At 36.0% G+C, this 25,950-nt stretch overlaps 4 protein-coding genes and 1 long non-coding RNA gene across 5 annotated transcripts; 1 reads left to right on the top strand and 4 right to left on the bottom strand.

Annotated features, from left to right (window-relative positions):
• Positions 1-784: 784 nt before the first annotated feature.
• Positions 785-7,949, bottom strand: LOC132644549 (beta-fructofuranosidase, insoluble isoenzyme CWINV3-like). Its single transcript, XM_060361139.1, has 8 exons — positions 7,044-7,949; positions 6,856-6,864; positions 5,955-6,128; positions 4,837-5,633; positions 2,584-2,742; positions 2,200-2,444; positions 1,912-2,005; positions 785-1,166 (listed from the first exon to the last, which is right to left on the bottom strand). Exons 1-8 carry the CDS (start codon positions 7,195-7,197, stop codon positions 987-989), a joined length of 1,812 nt encoding a protein of 603 aa, XP_060217122.1. The 5' UTR covers positions 7,198-7,949; the 3' UTR covers positions 785-986.
• A 154-nt stretch (positions 7,950-8,103) lies between these two features.
• LOC132644540 (large ribosomal subunit protein eL15) lies at positions 8,104-10,329 on the bottom strand. Its single transcript, XM_060361130.1, has 4 exons — positions 10,206-10,329; positions 9,591-9,757; positions 8,871-9,068; positions 8,104-8,542 (listed from the first exon to the last, which is right to left on the bottom strand). Exons 1-4 carry the CDS (start codon positions 10,207-10,209, stop codon positions 8,297-8,299), a joined length of 615 nt encoding a protein of 204 aa, XP_060217113.1. The 5' UTR covers positions 10,210-10,329; the 3' UTR covers positions 8,104-8,296.
• A 2,222-nt stretch (positions 10,330-12,551) lies between these two features.
• Positions 12,552-14,780, bottom strand: LOC132644530 (large ribosomal subunit protein eL15). Its single transcript, XM_060361121.1, has 4 exons — positions 14,654-14,780; positions 13,903-14,069; positions 13,288-13,485; positions 12,552-12,988 (listed from the first exon to the last, which is right to left on the bottom strand). Exons 1-4 carry the CDS (start codon positions 14,655-14,657, stop codon positions 12,743-12,745), a joined length of 615 nt encoding a protein of 204 aa, XP_060217104.1. The 5' UTR covers positions 14,658-14,780; the 3' UTR covers positions 12,552-12,742.
• Positions 14,781-17,596: 2,816 nt separating this feature from the next.
• On the top strand, positions 17,597-20,699 carry LOC132616844 (uncharacterized). The gene is made up of 3 exons (XR_009573434.1): positions 17,597-17,975; positions 18,912-18,962; positions 20,436-20,699. It is a non-coding gene; the product is annotated as an uncharacterized LOC132616844 (long non-coding RNA).
• A 231-nt stretch (positions 20,700-20,930) lies between these two features.
• On the bottom strand, positions 20,931-24,495 carry LOC132616524 (large ribosomal subunit protein eL15-like). The gene is made up of 4 exons (XM_060330977.1): positions 24,453-24,495; positions 21,868-22,034; positions 21,022-21,219; positions 20,931-20,954 (listed from the first exon to the last, which is right to left on the bottom strand). The coding sequence occupies exons 1-4, from the start codon at positions 24,493-24,495 to the stop codon at positions 20,931-20,933; spliced, it is 432 nt and encodes a 143-aa protein (XP_060186960.1).
• Between the last annotated feature and the right edge of the window lie 1,455 nt (positions 24,496-25,950).

Raw genomic sequence — 25,950 nt, 5'->3', positions numbered from 1 at the left:
TAACAGAAGTATGAATTCCCCTACTTCAACTACCACCTTATTTTGTGGTATACTTTATCTTTGACAGTGTCAATTTATTTTATACAACATTATTATATTTATAGTCGTTAATTTATTAATTTATTTCTCTCCAACATTTAATCCATGGAAGAAGAATAGGGTGGGTTAGTGATGAGTTGTGCTGTGAATTGGGAAACGGGTGGAGTTTTGTTAATTTTATTCAAGTAGTTTTTTTTTTTTTTTTGGGTATTGAAGAAATGAATGTATTTCAATTTGGTGTTGATTCTGGGTGTTGTTCATACGTGAATGTTGAAGAGATCAATTTTAGCCAATTAGTTTTCTTTTCTTTTTGTTTCTTCCTTCTTGCTGAGACAACAATGGTGACTTCTCTATTTGGAAAAGACAATAACTAAAGAAAAAAAAAACTAAAAAGTTAAACAAAAAGTGGGACCCACAAATTTCATTTGTCTCAAAATAAGAAAATTCATATAATTACCAAAAAAAAATATCAAGAAAGATATTAAGAGTATTAATTATATGTTGGCCATTAAAAAAATGACATGTGTATGATTTCTGATTTTGTCAGTTTTTTAATTTTTTTTTTCTTATCTCACTCGCTACTTGGAAGGTGAGTCCACTCTCTCTGCCATATCAGCTCTTAGGGGGTATTTAATTCACATTTCAGTTGTTTAGGGGGTAAATAATTTTCAGTAAAGTTTAGTTGTTAAAGTGAGTTTTGCGGCCAAATTTAGGGGTGAAATGATGTCTTTTCTCTAAATTTAAATAACAAAATCAGAACAAACATTGCATTCAAAATAACAATACAATATAATAGGTTACAACCATCCAAACAAGCTGTAAAATAAAATGATGAACACCTTTCTTCATACCTCCAAATCTTTCAATGATGGTGAATTAAAAAACTTAAAGAGTTTTAACTTAAAATTAATTAGGAAGATAATGATCATCCCTTATAAACTTATTGGTTAGTTGATCTGAGCCTGGTTTAGACTCCAAGCACTCATACAGGAGATCTCAACATGTTGGGATCCATTGTTGAAAGCAAATATATGAGCATTATCGTTGATGGCCAAAGTAGGATAAGCTCTTGTTGTGATGCAAGCTTTTCCTCCTCCACCAAAGCTTTCTACTATGGAATGATCGATCTTTTAAGAAGAAACAAAAAGGTGAAAAAATATAAGTCTAGCTCAAGTGGCAAAAACTAACATCTCATAGTCAAGAAGTAATAGATCATTTTGGATCTAATATGAAACTTGTGTGTTGTTTCCTATATCAATTTTAGGAATTTTCTATATAAACTTTATTATTTTCGTCGATCCCACGATAAAATAGTCAAAAAAAAAAAGGATAAAAATTACTAAAGAAATTAAAAGAAAATATTTTTTCAGTCTTCTTCTATTTCTCGACATATATTCATGATTTTTCTTCTAATTTCTGTATTTATTGCTATGCCATCATCAAGTTAAGGAAAAAATATTTTAAGGCAGCTCTATAACTCAAAATAACTTTTATAAAAGCGTGTATATGTACTCCTAATATGGCAAATTAGGAAAGGAACATCAGCTAAATGTCAAAGCCAGACCACACTATTACATACAACAATGTAGCTGGATGCCCAGGATAAACAATACATTGCTCCACCTTCAATTGGATCATGCCTAGAAACTTCAGGGATAAAATTTGGAAAATATTTGTGATTTGAGCCTTTAAACGACTGATCTATGTTATGAGCATTTTGTAATACGATAGCAATCACCAAATCAATATCACATCACCTAGCTATAACATGCCTTGCTCCAATAATCACACTTAACATTTCGAGTTTGAATATGCTACATGTGTTGAATCATCAATTAATTACGAGATTTTTATTTTGATAGTGAAACTTACCAAAGTCCTCAGCGACAAATTTTCTGTAACAGGATCAACATTCAAAAAGGCTCCATAATTGATTTTATTATCATACTCATTACCCAAAGATGACCTGCATTTAAAAGCTTCATAATGAATTTCTAAATCTACAAGTAGAAAAATAATTAATTCTTAAAATAACACTTATGCTCTTGAAAAATACCTTCCTTTTTTTGCTATGTCAAACTAAATTTAAAATGCTTTTTGTATAAAAGCTATCATGTACCTGGCCTAAGTTTCCTAAAAGGGAGAAAATGAGGGAGATACCTTTTTAGGTCACAGCCCATTAGCACAACAAATTTGTCATTCTTTTTGAAAATTCTAAAGAACACTGCAGTATGTTCTTCAATGTTATTTGAGGCCAAGACTAGCAACCCAAAAGGTCCTACACCAGTGTTGGTTAATGAACCAGTTTGGTTGGCTATCTCTTGTGGATTAGTCGAGTTTGATTCCAGCACCTCTGCCTGCTCGAGCATTGCCATTGGGATTGAGAAGGAAATTTCTACATCCGCCTGAAACAATTATAAATAGGACTCAATAGGAGTATAGAACCATATACCAAGCAAAATAAAAGGGCAATCTAGGCAATTAACACAAAACTGTTTTTCTACATAGAAATTCAAATTGAGTACTTTTGTGAAAGAATTATACCTGTGCACCGGTAACACCTGAGATTTCAGTCTTTGAACCTGCTTTTAGTGTTATATTTTCTAACTCGACTTTGTTTGTCCTTAGCGTTTCGATTTCTTCGATAGGCCACTGAATCAATTGCTTTCCAGCTCTATCGAGCCAAATTTCTCTAGGAAATGACTGTAATAAATGATTACAATAATGACAAATATCAAGAATTCAAGGCAATCTTCTTAAAAAGCAAACTAATTAATTAGTAGTTTGTGAGTACTGCCAGAAAATATTCAGGGTTACATAAATGCAATGAATATTTTACTCCCACCGTCCCAATTTATGTGTTTAATTTAACTGGGCACAGATTTTAAGAAATAAATGAATACTTTTGAATCTTGTGGTTTAAAAAGATATTTGTATGATTATAAATCATCGTACTCCTTTTGAATCAAAAAGAGAGTCCACTTAGCTTTTTTTTCTTGAGTCAAAAAGAGTGTCCACTTATCAAAGAAAGAATAATCTTATTTTTCCAGATTTGCCCCGATGAATTGTTATGTGATCAAATAACAATACATATTTAATTAGGAGCGGTTTAGTCAAATTACCTATTTTTTTCTAGGAGTTAGTATTTTCTTGAGGGTGTGCAAATGGCTAAGTGGACACTTTTTTTGGCCCGAAAGAAGTAAAGTTTAAAGTTAAATTACTGTCAAATAAGAAAATATATCATTCTTCTGGGATGGATTAAAAAGGAACGTGTATTAGTTATTTTCTAAATGCAGGTGTATAAAATTAGTAAGGAGTACTGGCAGAGGCAAATCCAGAATTTCAGGGGGATGAGTTCGTCGTTAGCTATGATTTTTTTGTAATTCTTTTGCCTTTGGTTTGTTACAGCTTAGCGCCTATGTGGTTTTTTTATTTCTTTTTCCTTTTGGGACTTGGGTAATTAGAAATAAAGAATTTTTTTTATTAGAGGTAATATAAAATAGAAACACGATTTTTACTTTTGGGTACTTAGAATTATAGAAGAAAAAGGATTTAGAATAATATAAAAAGGAAAGTTAAAAGGCTGCTTTAATAAATAGAAACACGATTTTTAATTTTGGGTAATTAGAATTATAGAAGAAAAATGATTTAAAATAATATAAAAAGGAAAGTTTTTAATAAAAGCATAGAAACGTGCAGGAGCTCGGGTTCAATCCCGAGACCTTGAGGTAATAAACACAACCCCTAATTAGTGCTCCACTCATCCTGGTTTGACCATGTATTCCTTCAGGTAATATTAGATATATTTTCAGAATTATACACACAATATATCGAGTTTAGTCGAGTGACCATGTGTTCATGTGACCCAAAATTAATGCATAAATTCGCCACTGAGTATTGGCAACACTCGGGAGTAGTGGTCATTGTTATTTTCTAGCTCATAAATTACTTTCGATACTCTATATTCAAGGTAAATACTTGGTGTTTGCACATATCAAGCAATTTAATGAAAATTAAATTGAAAATGCACATCGTTTGACCATAATTATAAGTAAATTTATGTATAGAAGACACATGTCTTGCATTCACCTATTTGATATAGATACCGGATGGAGGTAAATTTTTACCTATTACTCAATAACATTGTTCTCTAGGCTAACCAAAGAATCCATCATAATAATTTTTAAAAAATATATATATAATAATAATAATAATAATAATAATAATAATAATAATAATAATAATTCCTAGATTTTTGTGACTTGTGCCAAAGGGATACTCCCTCTGTCTCATCTTACTGCCACATTACTAAAAATATATGTCCCAAATTACATGTTCATTTACAAAACCAAGATAAAATTAATTAAATTTTTTCCATCTTACCCTTAGTAGTTATTGAAAATAATCAATATTAATTAGAATGTATTTATTGGAGACAAATAGGGATAAGGCAGTAAAATATATCTTTTATTTATGATTTCTTAAGGAGCGTGCAAAAGGAAAAGTGGCCAAGTAATATGAGAAGGAGGGAGTACTTCTTTTGCTCTAATTAATGTGACATAGTTTGATTAGATTACGGATAAAAAAGACTTATGAAATTTGTCATCATAATTTCATAATTTCTGTATAGCTATAAGATTTTTGAAACTTGTGATATAATATTTATGTGATTATAAATGCTTGTCATTAAGAGTAAATGAAAAGTTTAAAGCTTGTCATTCGTTTTGAAACAAACTAACAAGGAAACATACACACTATCGAGCGGAATATAAGAAAGTCATAAAACGAATTAATTACCTGAAGACCAGACCATCCTCTGGCGCTAGCTATTTCATCACTTGTAGTAGCCTCGTTAACCCAAGCAATGAAGATCCTCCTGTTCTTAGCACTATCAAAGAAAGACTTAGCAGCATAATACCTTCCATAATCCAATCTTAATCCTGATTCATTATCTACAGATCCCTCATCTGGTATATATCTATCGTTGTGATGGTCATAGGTTCCGATGGTGTAATAATCAACAGAAGAACGAGCCACACTATTCTTGAGTACATATTTAGGGGAAACATTTTTTGTAAGAAAACATTTTGCAATATATTTAGTGCAACCAAACAAGGAAAAATGGGAAAGCATTATCCAGAAAACACTTTCTGGCATACCAAACACACGCTTAACCCCTTGCGAAATTACTGAAGTGTCAAGTCCATTTTGACCGTCAATAGATACAGGAAAAAAATCAGGACATTCCCACATTGGAGTTTCATCTGTCGAATGCAGGGGTCGTTCTGCTTCGGTCCAGTGAATAAAATCCTTGCTTTTGTATAAAAGAGCAGTTCCTCTTTTTTTTCTTTCGTTCCCTATAATAACTCTCCAAATCCCATCGAGGCCTAACCACGCCGTGCTTGGGTCCCTAAGCAATTCTTTCTCCTCTTTATTCGGTGTCATGATTGGATTATGAGGCGATTTAACCCATTCGACAAGATAAGGGTCGGATGGATCTTTGGGCACGGCTAGACTTTGAAGTTGAACTTTTTCTGAGTCGCCTCCAGTGTAGAGTATAGCTGGTGTGCCATCTTGGAGAATTGTGGCGGAACCTGTGATGAAATCAAAGAAAAATTAGAGAAGAGAAAATGTATTTTTCATAATCAACAGTCTCATATATATATATACACAAGTATAAGAAATTCTTATTCTATGGTAAATTTCTAAACTTGGGCTATGATGAATAGGAAGGTGTAGTAATGTTATGAATGACCCAGTATCGAATACTAGTAATAATATCAGCAAACGAACGTTCTCCTGTGCTTCCAGACATGTTGAGCTCCACATATTCTTGTACAGTCAAAGAAGGAATATATTTATACTTAATGTGAATCTCCTAAATAAAAGTAAAAATGTTACAAAATCTCAAATACCTGACCAGCAACCTTTGATGTCATATGGGTCTAAAGGCGAAAGTGCAGGAGGATGAATAGTCCAGTTGACAAGATCAGTTGAAGTAGAATGACCCCATGCAATGTTTCCCCATAGTGGACCTTCAGGATTGTATTGGTAAAACAAATGATATATTCCCTTGTATATCATTGGTCCTGTAGATTTAATTAATTTTGTGAAGTTAGTAAGCATATATAGTAGGAATTTAACAAAGGATAAGATAAGACGAACATTACTTTCTTAAGTCCAGGCACAACTTTAATAGTAAGCTAAAAACATTCAATAGTTTGTCCTTGGACTATTAGCTTATACCACCAGTTTTGGTGCTTGTGTTATTAGGCCAAGCACATTAAACCTTTAATTAAAGAAAGCATTTTATTTTAGCCCCTAAACCAAAATAAAAACTAGCGGAGTTAAGAGTCACGTCCTTTTTTGTTGCAAAAACGAATCCGCTACCCACCAAACACAAGGGTAACTTCTCCCAGCTCTCTTAATGCTTCAAACTTTGATTCTTATTTACAATATGATTCTTTTACATGAAAGAAAATTAAAATAAAAAGCTAACACCGTTAGCTTCAATTAGGTTGAAGGACCAAAAGAGCACAATGGAATAAGTCAATAACTCAAGGACTAAAACTAAATTGGTATAAGCCAATAACTAAAGGACTAAGACTATCATTTTCCCTTTCTTTTTCTTATCTTACCGTTGACTCTTTTTAGTAAATGCTAAGTATGTCATTGGAGGATAGAATTAGAAAAACAACTTTAACAATTTGATAATTTTACCCCTTAATACGATATTGCTAAAAGTAGATTGGTGTAATAGAATTGTAAGTCCTTTAAACAGAAGGTTACGACTTACGACTAGACAAGAAAACGTACCATTAGGATCTGTTTATCCGACGATGTGCACAATTCCCATTTCACCAGCATTACAAGTCAATCACATGATCCATCAATCGAACAGAAATCAATAATAAATAAAAATATATAAAGAAGAGTTTAGATTAGATTACACAAAACTAATCACAATCCCGTAGAATAAAAGTATAAGCATGTTAAGAATGTACCATTTATCCAATTCCTTGGAGGTTGAAAATGATAAGCAGTTCTGTAAGGTTGAGCCATGAGGAGAGGAAGATATTGATTTACAATATTACTGAATCTTGGCTTGGTGAAAGCAAGAAAATTTACTTTCTTTTTTTGGTAGTGCAAATATTGCATACAACTACAGAAGGTATATATCAACTATCCATCACTTCTCTCTTGTACAAGTCAAAATATTATATTTACAGGTCAAAATAACATACTCCAATTAATCCGAAATAATAAATTCTTCCAAACTAATCCCAAATAATGTATTCCAACCAATCAAAGACGTGCAAGCAAGAGGATACTTCCATATATCTTGTACAAGTCAAAATATCATATTCATTCTTCCAACTAATCTCAAATAATATATTCCAACCAATCAAAGACGGGCAAGCAAGAGGATACTTCCATATATCTTGTACAAGTCAAAATATCATATTCACAAGTCAAAATAATATATTCCTACTTGATTGTTCAAATTTAAGAGGTGGAGGTCATTTACATTCCTAATTTTGCTTTTAAAACTCAAAACACTTCATTCATATCTTATAAAGGGAAAAAATGTTACTTTCACGGTGCAGGTTTTGATTATTTACTTAGTACATGCAGAAAATTGGTAGGTGGCTAAAATCGCCATGATTAGGTCACAACCCGTGGATGTACGACCAGAGTCAGCTAATCTTGTGGGTATAAATTAGGGAGAAGGGGGTACGAGTGAGAAAAATGCACATCACAAGGTCTATGTAAGTAATGTAACACATACAGAGGTTTGTACAAAATCATGCTAATTTGCTATTATTAATGAATACTTATTAATACCATAATTATGCAAATAAAATTTCAGTTGAGAAATGTTTGATAAACGATTTGGTGCAACTACTAAGCACGAATAGACATTTTATTAGAAGCTACTAGTACTCTTTTTCACATTAGACCACCTTTCAATGTGTAATGCGTTCAGCTATTAACCTTTGATCCTATTTTACTTGCACCCATTGTTTGAGTTCGCAATCAACCCTATATCAGCAACACAATGGATACTTCAATACAAAATTTACTTGCGTCTATTGTTTGAGTTTGCAGGCAATTATATCTCTGCCAGAAAATGGATACTCCAATACAAAAGTAGTTGTTCAAAATTGTAAACGGCTGAAAGTCTCAAGATAAAGGGGCTAATCCCGGATAATGCAAAAACTAAGCAAGCGACAATCTCTCAAAAATATCAAGCAGATTAACGGTAACGGCGGAGAGACAAAGTCTGGTTCCTTTTCCAGGTCGCCCTTCTTGAGGGACGAGCTTTGTGGTGGAGATGTCCTCTTCCACGGAGTCCCCTGTATTTCTTACCAGCCGAAGTGAGACCACGTAATTCTCTGTGCTTGTGAACTGGGTTGCAGATCCAGTTGATCCTTGGATCGTTACGAATAGCAGCATGGGCTTGGTCAACCAGTATTACCTCAAAGTACTTGTAGGTTGAATCCTGCATTAAAGAAGGATACAATGAATGTCATCCCCATTATTAAAGCATGTATATAAAGACTCCAAGTGACATAAAAACCCTATAAGTAAGTCAGTGCGCGAAATAGAACCATTTACCAAGTGGCATTTGCATATCCAGAAAATAACTCAACCACCTCAAAAGCCATATTAAATTTAAACTCCTCAAATTTAAAATTCTGGAGTGCATCAAGAAATGCAATGCTTTAGGATCAAGTATAAATGCAGATACCTTTACAGTCTAGCGTGCAAAAACACAAATATGCACTAGAAGTACAAGCAAGAAACAGGTATAAAGTTTCAACATGTACCTCATTAATCCAGTAAGAGTTGAGGACCCTAAGACCACCCAATTTCCTTCCGGCACGCTCCTCAGCAACAGATCGCTTGCTGCGCTGGAACTTCAGTTGGGTGACTCCCTGGTTGGTGGGTTTACCATACACAATACCCTTGGAAACAGGCCTCTTCCTTCCTCCACGTTTCACACGAACACGGTAAACAACATAGCCCTGGAAAAACAACGGTCATAATCACAACTCGGACTTCGTCTATACTACGAAAAGGAGCAAGTGTAGCACTTGACATGGTGAAGCAAAGACTTCTGCTTTAATACTGCTCCTTGAAAGAGCAAAAGGAACATAGTATTATGATATGGGTTTCCATCCTTTGCATTAAAGTGCACAAAAAGGATGAACGACTACAAGGTTGTGCAGTCTTCATAAGCATCTTGGCAACCACAGATGTATGGCTCAAACATAACCAACAACAACATAACCAAACTATTCCCGCAAGTGGGGTCCTGGGGAGGGTAAGGTGTACCCGGACCTTACCCCTACCTTTCCGATAGACGAATATAACTAGACCTAAACTCATAGCCACTTAATGAATAAACAATATTAAACAGAAGAACATGATTCAAACTTCATTTCCAGAAGATATCCAAAATCACTATTTTATGGGGCAAAACTAGCAAAAAGATAAAATATATCAACCATCAAGATGCTTTGTGCAGTAAATTACTAGATATTTACCTGCTTGGCCTTGTATCCCAAGCGGCGTGCCTTGTCAGGACGGGTAGGCCTGGTGACACGGACGATAGATGGGAGCTGGCGGTACTCCCAGCACCTCACCCTTTGCAAGAACCTCATAACATCTGACTGCTTCTTCCTCCATAGCTCCGACACATAAGTGTAAGCCCCTACATTTCCACCAACATAAAACATCAAAGCGTTATTCTAGCAATACCACTATCCAAAACAACACTGTCTCATTTAAACTATCTAGCTTTTAGAGTAAATACAAGAACAATCATATTGGCTATCAAAGAACAATCATGGGGTGCAGCATATTCAGTAAAATCAAACTCTAGAATTGAAACACCGTTCATTGTCAATTACAAAGAAGAAGAAATCTCATTTGCCCATGATTAGAGGCATATCTATGTATGTGAGTAATTCGAATGCTAGATCTGTCTATCTTCAGTTCTAACAAATTATAATGAAAATTCGGTGGTTTAAGAAAACTATTAGAAACAGATAAGCAACTACCTAAAGATTGTTCGCATTAAACTAGATTTTTGACATGAATCAATACAGCAAAGAGTAATTTTTTTTTTAAGACATAAGAGAGTGGATGAACGAACATACCCATTGAATCACTTGTTTGTGCTGCTCTTCTACCTCTGTGCCGTAGGCAATAAAGACTAGGGTTTTGTGTGATAGCGAATTATAAAAAGGACTCTCATTACCCCCCCCCCCCTTCCTGGGCTACTCGTTTCGGCCCATTTTGGTTATCAACTGGCCCAAATTCTATTTCATTGCATTTTTTTTGCGCGGATTACCCTTCTTTTGGGTGATCTTTAAATTTTGCCCCTCATATTTATGGTTTTTAAATTTTGCCCCTCATATCTGTGGTCTTTCAGTTTTGCCCTTAGCTTGAAAAGGCGGGCGAATACCTGAGATTTTGGGTTCGAACCCCCGCTCAGGCATCAAATACCTAAGATTTTGAGTTTCACTTTTTAAAAAAAAAAAAAATTGGAGTTGAATTTGTATTTGATCATAATTTTTGAAATTGTAGTTTTTGATAAAACGCAATTGTAAAAAGGTAAAAAAAAGTACAAAAAAAAAAAATTGAAAAACAAATTTTTTGAGTATTTGGTATTCCGAAATATAACTTCAAGTTGTATTTCTCTTGACCGTTTTCACAGAGAGAACAATCGGATGAAAATACATTGCATCAGGGTAGAATATGGTCAACATGGTTATGTCAGATTCAGATCCAAGTGGGTTTCAGACTATGAAATGTCCGATGACGATGATTCCCATGATATTATTAATAGTTGTACGGTATTAAATAAAGTTGGTGGGTCATAGTCGTGATCCCACAACTTATTGAGTTTGATACCTATATAAGTAGCCTTTTGCTACTTAGTATCTACTTAAATTCAATGTCAAATAGTAGAATGTAGATTGGTCGGTATGGTTTCCAAAGGATTCGAATAGCAGTGGTGATGACAACTCAAATCAAAGCAACTATTTCGGTGATTCCTCAACCGATAACAGTGAATTCGTGCTAGACGATTTCAAGTCCCACCTTTTAATAGAGCGTAATAATAATTTTCGCGAGCTGAAATATTCTTGGCAAATGGGCATATCGGTATACCGAATCACAAAATTTTGTTCGTGATTTGAAAAATCTCAACGCTCCAATCCCAACAAGATTTTCATTGAGCATGCCTCGAACTGATCAAGATTCTTGCGAGATTGCGATACAAAGGATTAGGAAAGAGAACAACCAAATGGTAGCACAACGTTGTAGATTTTACATGATCAAGTTGGCTGAAGAACAAGCATCATCAACCGGTAGGGAACACATCTACATAAAGAAGATCTGTCTTAAGAAACCCAAAATATTTATCTGAGGACAATATTGAAGACTTCAATTCTGACGATGGTTAAGAATATTGTGATTTTAGTTATATGTTTAATTTATGATGATGTTGTTAATTTGAAGAATATTACTATGTTTAGTTTTGCATCAACTCAAGGGCATGAATTGATGAATGTATTTTAAGTTTTTTTCTTTCTTTGATGATTGTATTTTAACAAGTTTGGGTTTGTTATTAATGAACAAGTTTAAGTATTTTCATATTGTTATAAATGATGCAATTTAATTATTTTGAGATTGGTATGCATGATGCAATTTTGACTAAAAAATAGAACGCTTAAATCTAAAACATAAATAACTTAGCTAATGACAACAAATCTTCAAACAAAAATAGACTTCGACCACTTTTCAACCACTAAAATGACAATTCGAAGTTTTGCTTATCCTTGATGTATTGAGCCTACCTTATTAATCGCATAAAAATAAGACGGGTTCTATATAAAATATTGAAGTTCCGGCGTCCCGAAGCATGATTAATCTATGTCTAAAGTACGTAAAAAAATGTGAAAAGTAAAACAAAAAGAGTTTTAACGAAGAAGAAAAAAGGGAGCTCCTTTAACACAGTAAAATACTGCTTTAAATGTACTATTGTATCATATTTTTTTCTTGGGTATTTTGGTCGAAGTCCGTTTTTATTGGGTCATTTTGATTCCGGACTCCGCAAATTGGTTCGCCGTCACTAACAGTGGATGTACCACCAGAGTCAGCTACTCCTGTGAGGTACAAGTTACCCGAGGGGGGAGGGGGGGGGGGAATGAGTAATGTAACACATACAGAGGTTTGTAAAAAATCATGCTAGTTTGCTTTGATTAATGCATACTGATAATACCATAATTATGCAAATAAAATTTCAGTGGCAAAAGGTTTGATACACGATTTGGTGCAACTTCTAACCACGAACAGACATTTTATTAGAATCTACTAGTACTCTTTCATATTAGACCACCTTTCAATGTGTAATGTGTTCAGCTATTAACCTTTGATCCTATTTTACTTGCACCAATTGTTTGAGTTCGCAATCAACCTTATATCAGCAACAAGATGGATACTTCAATACAAAATTTACTTGCGGTCTATTGTTTGAGTTTGCAGGCAATTCTACCTCTGCCAGAAAATGGATACTCCAATACAAAAGTAGTTCAACATTGTAAACAGCTGAAAGTTTCAAGATAAAGGGGCTAAGCCCGGATAATGCAAAAACTAAGCAAGCGACAATCTCTCAAAAATATCAAGCAGATTAACGGTAACGGCGGAGAGACAAAGTCTGGTTCCTTTTCCAGGTCGCCCTTCTTGAGGGACGAGCTTTGTGGTGGAGATGTCCTCTTCCACGGAGTCCCCTGTATTTCTTACCAGCCGAAGTGAGACCACGTAATTCTCTGTGCTTGTGAACTGGGTTGCAGATCCAGTTGATCCTTGGATCGTTACGAATAGCAGCATGGGCTTGGTCAACCAGTATTACCTCAAAGTACTTGTAGGTTGAATCCTGCATTAAAGAAGGATAAGATGAATGTCATCCCCATTATTAAAGCATGTATGTAAAGACTCCAAGTGACATAAAAACCCTATAAGTAACTCAGCGCGCGAAATAGAACCATTTACCAAGTGGCGTTTGCATATTCGAAAAAAATTCAACCACCTCAGAAGCCATATTAAATTTAAACTCCTAAACGCAATTCTTTTGGATCAATTATAAATGCAGATACCTTTACACTCTAGCGTGTAAGAACACAAATATGCACTACAAGTACAAGCAAGAAACAGGTATAAAGTTTCAACATGTACCTCATTAATCCAGTAAGAGTTGAGGACCCTAAGACCACCCAATTTCCTTCCGGCACGCTCCTCAGCAACAGATCGCTTGCTGCGCTGGAACTTCAGTTGGGTGACTCCCTGGTTGGTGGGTTTACCATAGACAATACCCTTGGAAACTGGCCTCTTCCTTCCTCCACGTTTCACACGAACACGGTAAACAACATAGCCCTAGAAAAACAACGGTCTTAATCACAACTCAGACTTCGTCTATACTATGAAAAGGACTTAACATGGTGAAGCAGAGACTTCTGCATTAATACTGCTTCTTGAAAGAGCCAAAAGGAACATAGTATTATGATATGGGTTTCCACCCTTTGCATTAAAGTACACAGAAAGGATGAACGACTACAAGGTTGTGCAGCCTTCACAAGCATCTTGGCAACCACAGATGTATCCCACAAGTGGGGTCCTGGGGAGACCTTTCCGACAGACAAATATAACTAGACTTATATTAAACAGAAGAACATGATTCAAACTTCGTTTCCAGAAGATATCCAAAATCACAATTTTATGGGCAAAACTAGCAAAAAGATAAAATATATCGACCATCAAGATGCTTTGTGAAGTAAATTACTAGAAATGCACCTGCTTGGCCTTGTATCCCAAGCGGCGTGCCTTGTCAGGACGGGTAGGCCTGGTGACACGGACGATAGATGGGAGCTGGCGGTACTCCCAGCACCTCACCCTTTGCAAGAACCTCATAACATCTGACTGCTTCTTCCTCCATAGCTCCGACACATAAGTGTAAGCCCCTACATTTCCACCAACATAAAACATCAATGCGTTATTCTAGCAATACCAATATCCATAAATACCACTACCCAAAACAACACTGTCTCATTTAAACTATCTAGCTTTTAGAGTACATACAAGAACAATAATATTGTAAGCCCCTACATTTCAACCAAAATCATCCAAAACCACATTGTCTCATTTAAAGTTTCTACCTAATGCTTACACATTTGCATCTCCTGAATTAGTGCTTTTTGCAATAAAATTATATTTTTTATCAAAGACCAATCATGGGGTTTTATGTTTGGGGGGGGGGGGGGGGGGGGCGCAGCATATTCACACCGTTCATTGTCAATTAGAAAGAAAAAAAATCTCATTTTCCCATGATGAGTATTTAATCAAGCTCCACCGAGAGGCATATTACAGCATGCGTGTATCTATGTGTGTGTGTGTGTGTGTGTGTACATATATGTTAACAAAACCATTAGAAACAGATAAGCAACTACCTAAAGATTGTTCGTATTAAACTAGATTTTTGACATGAATCAATTCAGCAAAGAGTAATTTTTTTAACACATAAGAAAGAGTGGATAAAGGAACATACCCATTGAATCACTTGTTTGTGCTGCTCTTCTACCTCCGTGCTGCTGGACACAATAGAGACTAGGGTTTTTGAGTGATGCGACATTATAAAAAGGACTCTCATTACCCGCCCTCCTGGGCTACTCTTTTCGGCCCATTTTGGTTATCAACTGGCCCAAATCCTATTTCATTGAGGTGGAAGTGTACACAAATAGCCGATTTCAGGGGCATCTTTTAAAACGTAATCGGTTTTTAAGTTTATTTAAAGTTTAGGCACTTTGTATTGAGTAGCCAATATTTGGATAAAAATAATCTTTCAACTAGACGTAGATGAACTTCAGACCTAGGGTTTAACGTTTGCACTGTTACGTATTAACATTAGATTGCGAATCTGAAGTGAGCTCGTACAAGTAGATACTTACTATATTCAAGTTTATGTTGAGACATTGCGATAACATTAATATGTCGGTCCTCATCTAGCCAATCTTTATCCAACTCAGATAGATAGTTGGGCCAAAGTATCACGTATTGTGTGTCTGATTGAGTTTCTGAATGCGTCTTTGGATTTGTGGCAACTGCAATCCTTTTTGTGCCTAAAATTCCTTTCGAAATTAATTGTCGTGTTTCCAACTAATGTAGGCCTGAAATGGCGCGAATAAACCAACTATTTTAACTATGCAGAACTAACTATAATTAATGAACCTACATAAGATAGCTGGTTATGTGAAGTTTCTGTTTTGCACCCGACTTCTTAAGTTCAACTTCAAGACCTAGAGGACTAAAATGGACTTCTATCACAGCCTAACTTTCTACTTGACTGAGAAATACAAAGGAACCCCCTTTACACGAGTAGGGAAGACTGGAGGAGAAAAGAGAGAGTGTGTGGGTCTGTATGTCAGTAATTTCCAATTTCACAGCGTGCCAGCGATTTCAAAAATGGAGCTGCATTTAGAAAAATCATACCTAGGGTTGGTAATTTATAAAAATAGGAATCAATGTTGTTCTCTCTTCCTTTCTTGGTTTTCATCAAATCTGGTAGACTAGTGACTACTACATATTGCTGCATCCACTACTTCGTGACAATGATGGTGAATGAGTAATTCGACCAACTTCCTTTATTATGATGTATTGGCCAACTTACATGCAACTCGGTTAATTCGACCGCTACCTCCCACCAACACATATACTATGTAACTCTGCCACCAATACTTAGGAAGGTGGAAAGAAATCACCTCGTGTTGTGTTATGTTTCGGGCATATATTTCATTACAATCTTCTACTGTCACACTCTTTTTATGCATTTTAACAGCAACAACATACCCACTGTAATCCCACAAGTAGTGTATGGGGAGGGTAGCATATACGCAGACCTTACCTTAAACTTGTGGGTAGAGAGGTTATTTTCGATAGACCCTCGGCTCAAAAGAATGATCTCTGTAATAACATTTCGCTATACAACCTAAAAAACTTTTTATGCATTTTAACATGGTACAAAAATTCAGTATATGATTAGTATACATTTTTTTAGCTCTAAACAGGACCAAACACATAAAAAGTCAACATTTAAAAAGTTTCACTAGTTGAGGTATACAAATATCTGCTCTATTCAGGCCTCTGGAAGAGGATTCATTGTACTTTGGTTATGTGGCTGGCAATCGATTTGTCAAATTCCTCTTTCTTTATTTGTGAATAGATCATTGTTTTATGCAACACACAAGAAATGTTTGGATCCATTTGAGAAGCAACTGCAGTATATGGTTTTAGTCGCCTGATTTAGTTTTGATAAAAACTAACGACTATACATTCCACACTACTCTGGCACATTTCATTCCAAAATAATGGTACATAATTTTGTCTGCCAAGGCAAATTAAGAAATGCTTTAAAACTAATTGTTCTCAACATCTGTCACACGTATCTCTGCACTGACTCTCATAACAGACAATAGGACTCTTCTCTATCCATTACTATCTCGGCAAAATGGATACTTCGATACAAATGTATTTCTTAAAAAATGTAAACAGCTGAACTTGTCTCAAGATAAAGGAACTAAAACCACATAATGCAAAAAACTAAGCCAGCAACAATCTCTCAAAAAGATCAAGTAGATCAACGGTAACGGCGGAGAGACAGAGTCTGGTTCCTTTTCCAGGTTGCCCTTCTTGAGGGACGAGCCTTGTGGTGGAGATGTCCTCTTCCTCGGAGTCCCCTGTATTTCTTACCAGCTGAGGTGAGACCACGCAATTTCTTGTGCTTGTGCACTGGGTTGCAGATCCAGTTGATCTTTGGGTCCTTGCGAATAGCAGTATGGGCTTGGTCGACCAATATTGCCTCAAATTACTTGTAGGTAGAATCCTGCATTAAGAAAGGTTAAGATTAATGTGATTCCCATTATTTAAGCATGTGCATAGAGAGTCTAAGTGACAAGAAAAACTATAAGTAACTCCGCCCGCGATATAGAACCATTTAAAGTGGTGTTTGCATATTCAGAATATAAATTCCACCACCTTTTTTTATTTTAAGCCATCACCTTCAGGCATAAAGCCTCTTGGTGTCGGGGTTTGACTTGACCACTACTGTTATCTCCCGTATTTTTTTTACGTCGGATTATTTGTAAGCTGAGGTGGGGCCCACACATCGAGATTTTTTTTGGACATCTGAAAAGTCATATGAATCACATATGTGAAGTTAAACACAACTCAAGAAGGACCCTTGGGCCAAATCAAAGTGCAAGTCCTCCAAACGAATATTTTTAAGAAAACGTTTTCGGATGATCTGACTTCTAGGGGCAAAAACGGTATTATAAGTTTGGAATTTGGATAAATACCAAGAAATAGAAGTTGTAGATAATTGAATTAGCTTTCCAACCATAAGTCGTGGGTTCCCAGGTGACGTCGGTACAAGGAGATATGGACGTTTTAAGGTAGAAAGGTCAGTGGGCTAGGCCCAACTCGGGACCAACCGGGTTGGCCCAAAAAAAATGAAAAGAGAAAAATGAGGCCCAAGTGAGGGGGTGGCCGGCCATACATGGCCCAAGCCCACAAAATTAATTAATTACCATGTGATGAATAAATAAAAAGGGACCATATATTCATCATCTTAATCCATAGAACATTCAAGAAATATGAGAAAGAGAAAAACAAAAGAAAGAAGACCAAAACAAGAGGGGTATACGGCCAAGACCCTCCAAATTTCACCCCTTGAAATCTTTCTCCAAAAATTATTTTCTTGTGGTATTTCCACTAATTCAAGGGTCCTTTACAACTTGGTGTAATTATTTTGGAAGAAAGAGCACTTGTTTCTTCAAGTTGACAACTTGGTCAAGTGAAGAAGATTGTAGAAAAAGGTAAGAATTAATTCCTTTTTATTATGTTATGAAGGTTGGTTTATGTTGTAGTATGTAGAAATGAGTAGAATTTATGGAAATATGGAAGTTTACAAAGTGGGTTTGCATGTGTGCATGTGTATGTAATGTTGTATAAATAAGATGAGTTGAATTTTATGTTGTATTCTAGTTGTAGTTGTGGTGGACCTTATATTGGAAATGGAAGGAAATGGTTCAAGTTGGCATGGAAAATTATTGGAAATAGTTATAGGAAATTATGTGATTTTAATGAAGTTTTTATGTAATTATGGAAGTGGAGTTCTAAATGTGAATTATTATGTTAGTTGGTGAATTTGGAAGGATAATAGTCCATATTGGCATGAAAGATTGGTTGTTAAGTGGTTATGAGAAGTTTTGTGATTTTATGGTAGATTTATGTAATTATGGAAATGAAATTGTTAAGGTGCAAATTATAATTATGGTTGATGAAATTGGAAGATGGAAATATGTTATGAATATGTAGATTGAAGATTAGAAGTTTTGGATGGATTATGGTTTTGGTGGAAAGTTTGTATATTTTGTATATCTTGTGAATATTTGGTAGAAACGATATGAAATGCTTCCGAATTATATTGTAATGATCTTGATTAGTAATGAATGTAAAAACATTGAGATTGGTTTGGAAATGTGAAGTTGGAATAAAAGCTATTGCATTATGTTGGAAAGAAGACTAGTTGTGTTATATTGTGTTTTGTAGTCATGGTTGTTGTCATTGTGTTGATAGTTTGGCCGGGTTGAATTCCCGGATTGTTGTTGATAAAAAATTGGCTAAGTTGAATTTTGGGGATGGTGTATTTATAGGGGAGATGCTGCCCAAATTTTTGTAGATAAGTATTGGTTAAGATTGAAATCTTAAAGCCTTACAATTAACATTTGGTAATTGTGACCAAATTGTAGATTTTGGCGAACTTGAAACTTGATTTTGGAGACGTGTATGAAGCGGAAAAGGTATGTAAGGCTTCACCCTTCCTTCTATGGCATGTCTTAGACGTAATAAGTTGGATACGAGCCTCGGGGACAACTCCATTCTCCGGAATCCGCACCTAAAGTTTCCCCTTTTTCATTCAGTAGAATTGAATTAGAAATTGTGTAAAATATTGGAAAAACTTCCTAAACATCTGGAACTGGCATAAATATGACCCGACTACCTTAAAACCCTCACAAGTGACGTCATGAAATATAATGTACGTAAATTTGGTACGCCGCCTCATTTGACCCGAGGTGGGCCCATTGTTCCCGGATTTTCCCTATTGCTCCGTTTGACTTATTTTGGAGTAGAATCCAAAGGAAACTTTTGATCCTCGTTCCGATTATCAAACGATAAGTACTGTACCATTCTAATGGAAATATGTATATGTATATAAAATATGTATATGTATATAAGATATGTAAAAGTATATAAGACATGTATATGTATATAAGATATATATATGTTTATAAAATATGTACATGATATACGTATATGTATACGATGAAAGATCCAGAGCGCTATAGACGCTGATATATGTATATGATACACGTATATGTATATGATAAAAGATCCAGAGCGCTATAGTCGCTGATATACGTACATGATACCAGTATATGTATATGATAAAAGATTCAGAGCGCTATAGACGCTGATATATGTACATGATGTATGCATATGTATACGGGGAATATGGGAATAAGGGCAGAGCGTTATACACGCATATCCACCTGATCAGTTGGCATTACATGACATGATATCGTCCCGGACGCGGGATGTGTATTTATGGCTAAATGGATCGGCTGCCGACGCCTCGGCAATATGACATGTTCTATTTTTATATATATATGAACAAGAAAAGATTTTCAACGGAAAGCTAAGCTATGATATGATACGCTATGATACGCTATGCCATGATATGATACGCTACGACAAGCTATGCTATGCTATGATAAGCTATGCTATGATATGACAAGTTACGCTATGGCATGATACACTATGACACACTATACTATGACATTGACATGATATAACACGATACGACATGCTGTAGTAAGACATGACATTACACGATATAATATGCCATGATAAGACACGATAGGATACGACCTGATATGCCACGATAGGATACGACCTGATATGCCACGATAGGATACGATAGGGTACGATAGGACACGATACGACAAGATACGACATAATATAAGTTCTATTTTCTACGTTCATGGAGGGGAAACGTTTTTAAAAGGGAAAGACAAGCCATGCATGATAGCCGCCCAAAAAGGGGCCTTCCTATGTACAGGTTACTTTCTTGCCTCGTTATATGTCCTGTGACTCCATGATATTATTAATCGCACTCTATGTTATTGCTTGCATTGTCTTCCATGCCTTACATACTCGGTACACTATTCGTACTGACGTCCCTTCTTGTGGACGCTGCGTTTCATGCCGCGCAGGTCAGCAGACAGGTGGACGTGATCCTTAGAAGCTCTACCAGCCGCACTTGACAGCGCTCTAGTTGTTCCGGAGCCTCACTCCAGCGGTACTATTTTATGCATATACATTCGGGCTTGGTAGCACCCCGACCCTTTCTATGTATAAGTGTACTATGTCTAGAGGCTCGTAGACAGATACGTACAGTCAGTCAGGTACAGATATATGTATAGTGTTTTGGCATGTTAATATTGTTGTACAAGGTAATAACGGAGTTTATTAGTTTATGTTCAAGGAAAAAAAAATGGCTCGATTTACACGGCTTGCTAAGAGGTACAGGTAATACGATAGATAAGGGGTGCTCGGTACAAGTATCGGGTACTCGTCACGGCCCCTAGTCGGGTCGTGACAACTACCATGTCAGGAAATAAACTCCACTAGCTCACAAATCATATTAGGATTAACTCCTCAAGTATAAACGTCTGTTGTGCATCAATAAATACAGTTCTTTGTCTCAATCATAAATGCAAATACTTTGCACTCTAGCATATGAGAACATAAAAGTGCACTAGGAAGTACAAGGAATAGGTAAAAGGTGTAAAAACATACCTCGTTAATCCAGTAAGAGTTGAGGACTCTATGACCACCCAATTTCCTACCAGCACGTTCCTCGGCAACAAATCTCTTGCTGTGCTGGAAATTTAGTTGGGTGACTCCCTGGTTGGTGGGCTTACCATACACAATACCCTTGGAAACTGGCCTCTTCCTTCCACCACGTTTCACACGAACACGATAGACTACATAGCCCTGGAAAGATAATGGTCTTATTCATAACTCTAAAGTAGTCCATATTACGGAAAGGAGCAAGTGTAGCATTTAAAATGGAAAAAGAGGAGACTTCTGCATTAAAACAGCTCCTCATATGAGTAAAAGAAACATAGTATTATGGATATGGGTTTTCATCCTTTGTATATAAAACGTGCCAGAAATGATTAACAATAGGTCATACAGCCTTCATAAGCTACTCAGCAATCACAAATGTATGTTTCGAATAAAATCGAGAAATAGAAATAAGATACAACAGTGAGACGCACCATATCTTTACACCAAACCAATGAATGTAAGACACATCTCTTGTATATACACTTTGAATCACCTAACCATGGTTAAGTGATATACTTTCACGTTGAATTATTAATTCTTTAAGTTAGCTATATCTAGTTAAGTGTAAATACCCGATGCGGGAAATTATTTACCGACAAATACAAGTAGACTTAATTCAGAGCCACCTAGTGAATAAATAATATTAAACAAAAGAGCATGAATCAAACTTCATTTCCACAAGATATCCAAAGCTCAATATTTTATGGACAAAACTTGCAAGAAGATAAAATATTTGTGATCTACCATCAAGTCTCATTGTCGAGTCAATTACTAAACACATCATAAATGTACTTGCTTGGCCTTGTATCCCAATCGGCGTGCCTTGTCAGGACAGGTAGGCTTGGTGACACGGACAATAGAAGGGAGCTGGCGGTACTCCCAGCACCTCACCTTTTGTAAGAACCTCATAACATCTGATTGCTTCTTCCTCCATAGCTCCGACACATAAGTGTAAGCCCCTACATTTGCACCAAAAATCAAACAGCACCCACTATTCCAGTAGTACCAATATCGATAAATATAATATCCAAAACAACATTGTCTTGTTTAAACGTTTTACCTATCCAACTTTTATAGTGAAATATAAGAATAATTATGGGTGTGTTTGGTATGACAGAAAAGATTTTCCATGGAAAATGTTTTCTTGGAAAACAAGTGGCTTTCTTATTTGTTTTCTAGTGTTTGGTATGCAAGCAAAAATAATATAATCCCAAGAATATTTATATGTGATCTAGCAAAACATTATGGGGGTGGGTGGGACGGGGTGGGGAGTGGGGGTTAGGGGATGGTGGGGGTCGAATGGTGAAGGCGTGTGGGTTTGGGGGTTGGGTGGGTGGGGAGGAAACAACGAAGTTAACTTATTTTCCGGAAGTCATTCCTCATTTTTTAAGCAACTTGTTTTCCTAGAGAAAATATTTTTCAAAACATTTTGACCTACCAGACATGATAAATTGAAAAAAAAAAAAAAACATATTCAATCAAATCAGCATTCACAGTCCATTAGAAAGAAAAAGATATCATTTACCCACGAAGAGTAGTCAAAGCTAAAGAAAACCCAAAGAACGTTCTTTGTCAACTAGATTTTCGACATGAATCAATTTAGCAAAGAGTATAACACGGAAGAGAGAGTGGATGAACGAACATACCCATTCTGCTGCTCTTCTCCTTCCGTGGTGCTCGACTATGGCGATTAGGGTTTTTGAGTGAGACGCGTTATAAAAGGAGTGTCATTACCCTCCTGGGCTATTTTTTTTTGGGCCCATAGGCCCATGGAGCAATTTAGCTAGGTTGGTTTACACAAATGTTCCATTTTTAGGCTACCATTTAAATTTTATCTCTAATTTTAAAAATTGTGCAAATATAACTCTTGAAATTGAAAATATATTAGATTGTCGCCTAATGTTTTCTCATAAAATTTTCAGTTTACTGAAAAATAATTTTTAAATCGCGGTCTAAGAGGTCCATAAATTACAAAAGTTTTTTTTTTTTTTTTTAAAGTTATTTACTAGACAGTCATCCCAAAAAGAGAAACGAGCAAAATTATTGGTTTGGTTATAAACAAGCACAAATCCCATTTCATTAAGGAGAAGTGCACAAATAGTCGATTTCAGGCATCGTTTAGAAGATAATCATTTTAAAAAAATTATTTAAAATTTAATCACTTTGTAGTAAACAATCAATATTTGAACAAAAATATTCTAGACTAAACATGAACGAACTTTAGACTTTTGGTCTGAAGTTTGCACTACTATAAGTTAACTTCAAACCTGTGAGTCTGAATTTTGCATGTATGAAGTTTGTTGTTATAGCAATTGGAAGCTCAAGTTTAGCTATATATTAAGACTTTCAAAGACATGAATATGATAGACTTCATCTCTCCAATCCTTAACCAACTCGGATAGTTGGGACAAAGTAACATGTATTGTTTGTCTAATTAAGTTCGTCAACATGTTTATGGGTTTGTGGTAACTGTCAGCTCTTTAGGTGCCTAAAGTTCTCTTCAAAAATTAACTATCGTATTTCTAATTACTGAACTATGGGTAATGTAATAGCCCAGTCCGCTAGTGATATTGTTCGCTTTGGGCCCAGGTCTGCATGGCTTTAAAACGCGTCACTAGGAGGTAAGGCATACTTACTTATATAAAACTAGTGTGTCATATACTGAGGTTTGCCCCACCGTATGGGATTTGCCTAGATTCAACATTGAGGTTTGCGCCGCCTACCCCGATTTGCCTAAGCTCAGTTGAACTCTAGCCCACTATCGACAAGGATGACACAAGAGTAGCTCTGATACCATCTATAACAGCTCATTCCGCAAATGATATTGTCCGCTTTGGGTCTAGGCCCGTACGACTTTAAAATGCGTCATTAGGAGGTAAGACATGCTTACTTATATATCAATACCTCTCATGTATTATGTTGATGCGGGACTTTTCCTTCTAAGTTGGGGTGCCACATGTAAAATTGTCACACCCCGAACCTAGGCTTGGACGTAACACTGCACCCGGTGCCTGACTGCATGTGACCGAGCGAACTAACTGGCTGGTTGAATCAACATGTGATATACTGATATCTAAGTATAATAAACACATGCTAATCGAGTGAGAATAACTGACTGATATATATATCTATGCGGAAGAAATACTAAAAGTTTGCAATACTAAATAAGTGGTAGCCAAAAGGGCTAACTCAATACTCCAACAAAATACTAAAATATCTGACTGACTGTAATCTATGAAACCTCTACTGAATAAGGAAATACTGACTGACTACCGGGACAAGGGCCCCGACATACCTTAATACTGGAATACTGTCTTCTAACTGACTGAATATAAAGATAAAGGTAGGGCCTCGGAGAACTGAGGCTCACCACTAACTAGCTGAATCTGAAAGCCTCCTAGCGAGCTGCATCTGCACCATATATATTGACCTCTGCATCATAAGATGCAGGCTCCGAGCAAATGGGACGTCAGTACACTGGGATTGTACTGGTGTGTAAAGCAACTGAATGAAATAATAAGCTGAACTGAAATACTGATAACTGAACTAAAACAAAGAAGTAAAGATATGGATACTCCCTGTTCTGAATAGTGAATAACCTGTTTACTGTCTGTGACCTTAGGTCCAATAACAATAATATGCATGCAAAATCTGTGGCATGGTGCCTAAGTATACGTATAAATAATTTGTGACCTTAGGTCCATATCTGTGGCCTGATGCCCTAATACATGTATTCAATAACAAGCACTCAGATTGAGACATAACTGATAACATGATACTGATTTCTGATTTTGAAGATAAAACTAGCAACTGTTCATAATAATTCTAAGTATTCATACTGAGACTCATGAGATACAATTCACAAGTCTATAATGATTACATACTGAGTTCATGATATTCAAATTAATCACCATGAACGAATTCTGAAACTATAAGCCTAGAAGATAACAGTTCTACAACTATTCAAGAAACTAGGGCTAAGCTGTATTCTGAGTCAATTTACTGATAAGTATGAAGAGTGAGGCGTAGGGAGAATCATGAACATTCCCTAACGTAGATAGCTAGCCTCACATAGTTGTAATCACTCCAATCCAACGAACTAAATAGCTTTTCTGACGTAGAACACCAAGACTCTAGCTTTGAATCACTCGGGAAGGATTTACCTTGGAAATCCTATTTCTTGGTTGAAGAATCATGTTACTAATCATGAATAATTGTTGGAATTACTTAGGAATCGTTAGAGCGATGTTACCTTGATGTGGGAGGAAGAGGAGAGGAGGAAAACGACTGCTTAGGGCTTTAGAACGAAGTTGTAATGTCTAATAACTGAAATTTCGAGTTAAGTGTTGAATTTATAGCATGGGTCATTTTGGACCCCCTGGTTCGCCGGTCTATGGCTTGACCCTGCCTCGGCGAGCTCCCTTGTCCATTTTACACTTAGACAATTTTCTTGACTTTTTCCCACTTTTGGACCCCTACCTCTCTGAGCGCGGTCCAAGGCGAGCCCTTGCCTCGCTTTAGGCCTCGCTCGGTGAGCTCCCCTGTCAATTTTATATCAAGTCGACAACATTTAGTAAAATGGGCATAACTCCTAGCGCAGAGCTCCGTTTGGGCTTCACAATACATTGTTGGAAATCTATTTCAAAGGGATACAACTTTGATGTTTTATGTTTTCTCAAAATCTTAATAGATTTTCACTAAATCAGGATGGAAGGCAGACCTTACGAAATCTGAGCACTCCTCTATTAGCCATTTTGAGATGATTGTCACACCCCATTTTAACCGGGTCGATTTAGGGGTATGACGTATTGGTGATTCCTAAATTGTTTTGATTTTAAGGAGTCGCCACCTAATTAATTTTAAAGATGAATTAGG

Source organism: Lycium barbarum, chromosome 1, assembly GCF_019175385.1.
Source record: "Lycium barbarum isolate Lr01 chromosome 1, ASM1917538v2, whole genome shotgun sequence".
In the NCBI taxonomy this organism is placed as follows: Eukaryota; Viridiplantae; Streptophyta; class Magnoliopsida; order Solanales; family Solanaceae; genus Lycium; species Lycium barbarum.
This window is presented reverse-complemented; position numbering and strand designations above follow the sequence as displayed.

Coding starts and splice junctions, on each gene's coding strand:
- LOC132616524 (XM_060330977.1), bottom strand. CDS start 24,495: ATGGTGCAGATGCAGCTCGCTAGGAGGCTTTCAGATTCAGCTA. Junction 22,035..24,452: donor GAGGCTTTCAGATTCAGCTA/GTTAGTGGTGAG, acceptor GTGCAAATGTAG/GGGCTTACACTTATGTGTCG. Junction 21,220..21,867: donor TGGGATACAAGGCCAAGCAA/GTACATTTATGA, acceptor TTATCTTTCCAG/GGCTATGTAGTCTATCGTGT.
- LOC132644540 (XM_060361130.1), bottom strand. Junction 9,069..9,590: donor TGGGATACAAGGCCAAGCAG/GTAAATATCTAG, acceptor TTGTTTTTCCAG/GGCTATGTTGTTTACCGTGT. Junction 8,543..8,870: donor ACTCTTACTGGATTAATGAG/GTACATGTTGAA, acceptor TCTTTAATGCAG/GATTCAACCTACAAGTACTT.
- LOC132644549 (XM_060361139.1), bottom strand. CDS start 7,197: ATGCAATATTTGCACTACCAAAAAAAGAAAGTAAATTTTCTTGCTTTC. Junction 2,743..4,836: donor GAGGATGGTCTGGTCTTCAG/GTAATTAATTCG, acceptor CATTTATTACAG/TCATTTCCTAGAGAAATTTG. Junction 2,445..2,583: donor CAGGTGTTACCGGTGCACAG/GTATAATTCTTT, acceptor TAATTGTTTCAG/GCGGATGTAGAAATTTCCTT.
- LOC132644530 (XM_060361121.1), bottom strand. Junction 13,486..13,902: donor TGGGATACAAGGCCAAGCAG/GTGCATTTCTAG, acceptor TTGTTTTTCTAG/GGCTATGTTGTTTACCGTGT. Junction 12,989..13,287: donor ACTCTTACTGGATTAATGAG/GTACATGTTGAA, acceptor TCTTTAATGCAG/GATTCAACCTACAAGTACTT.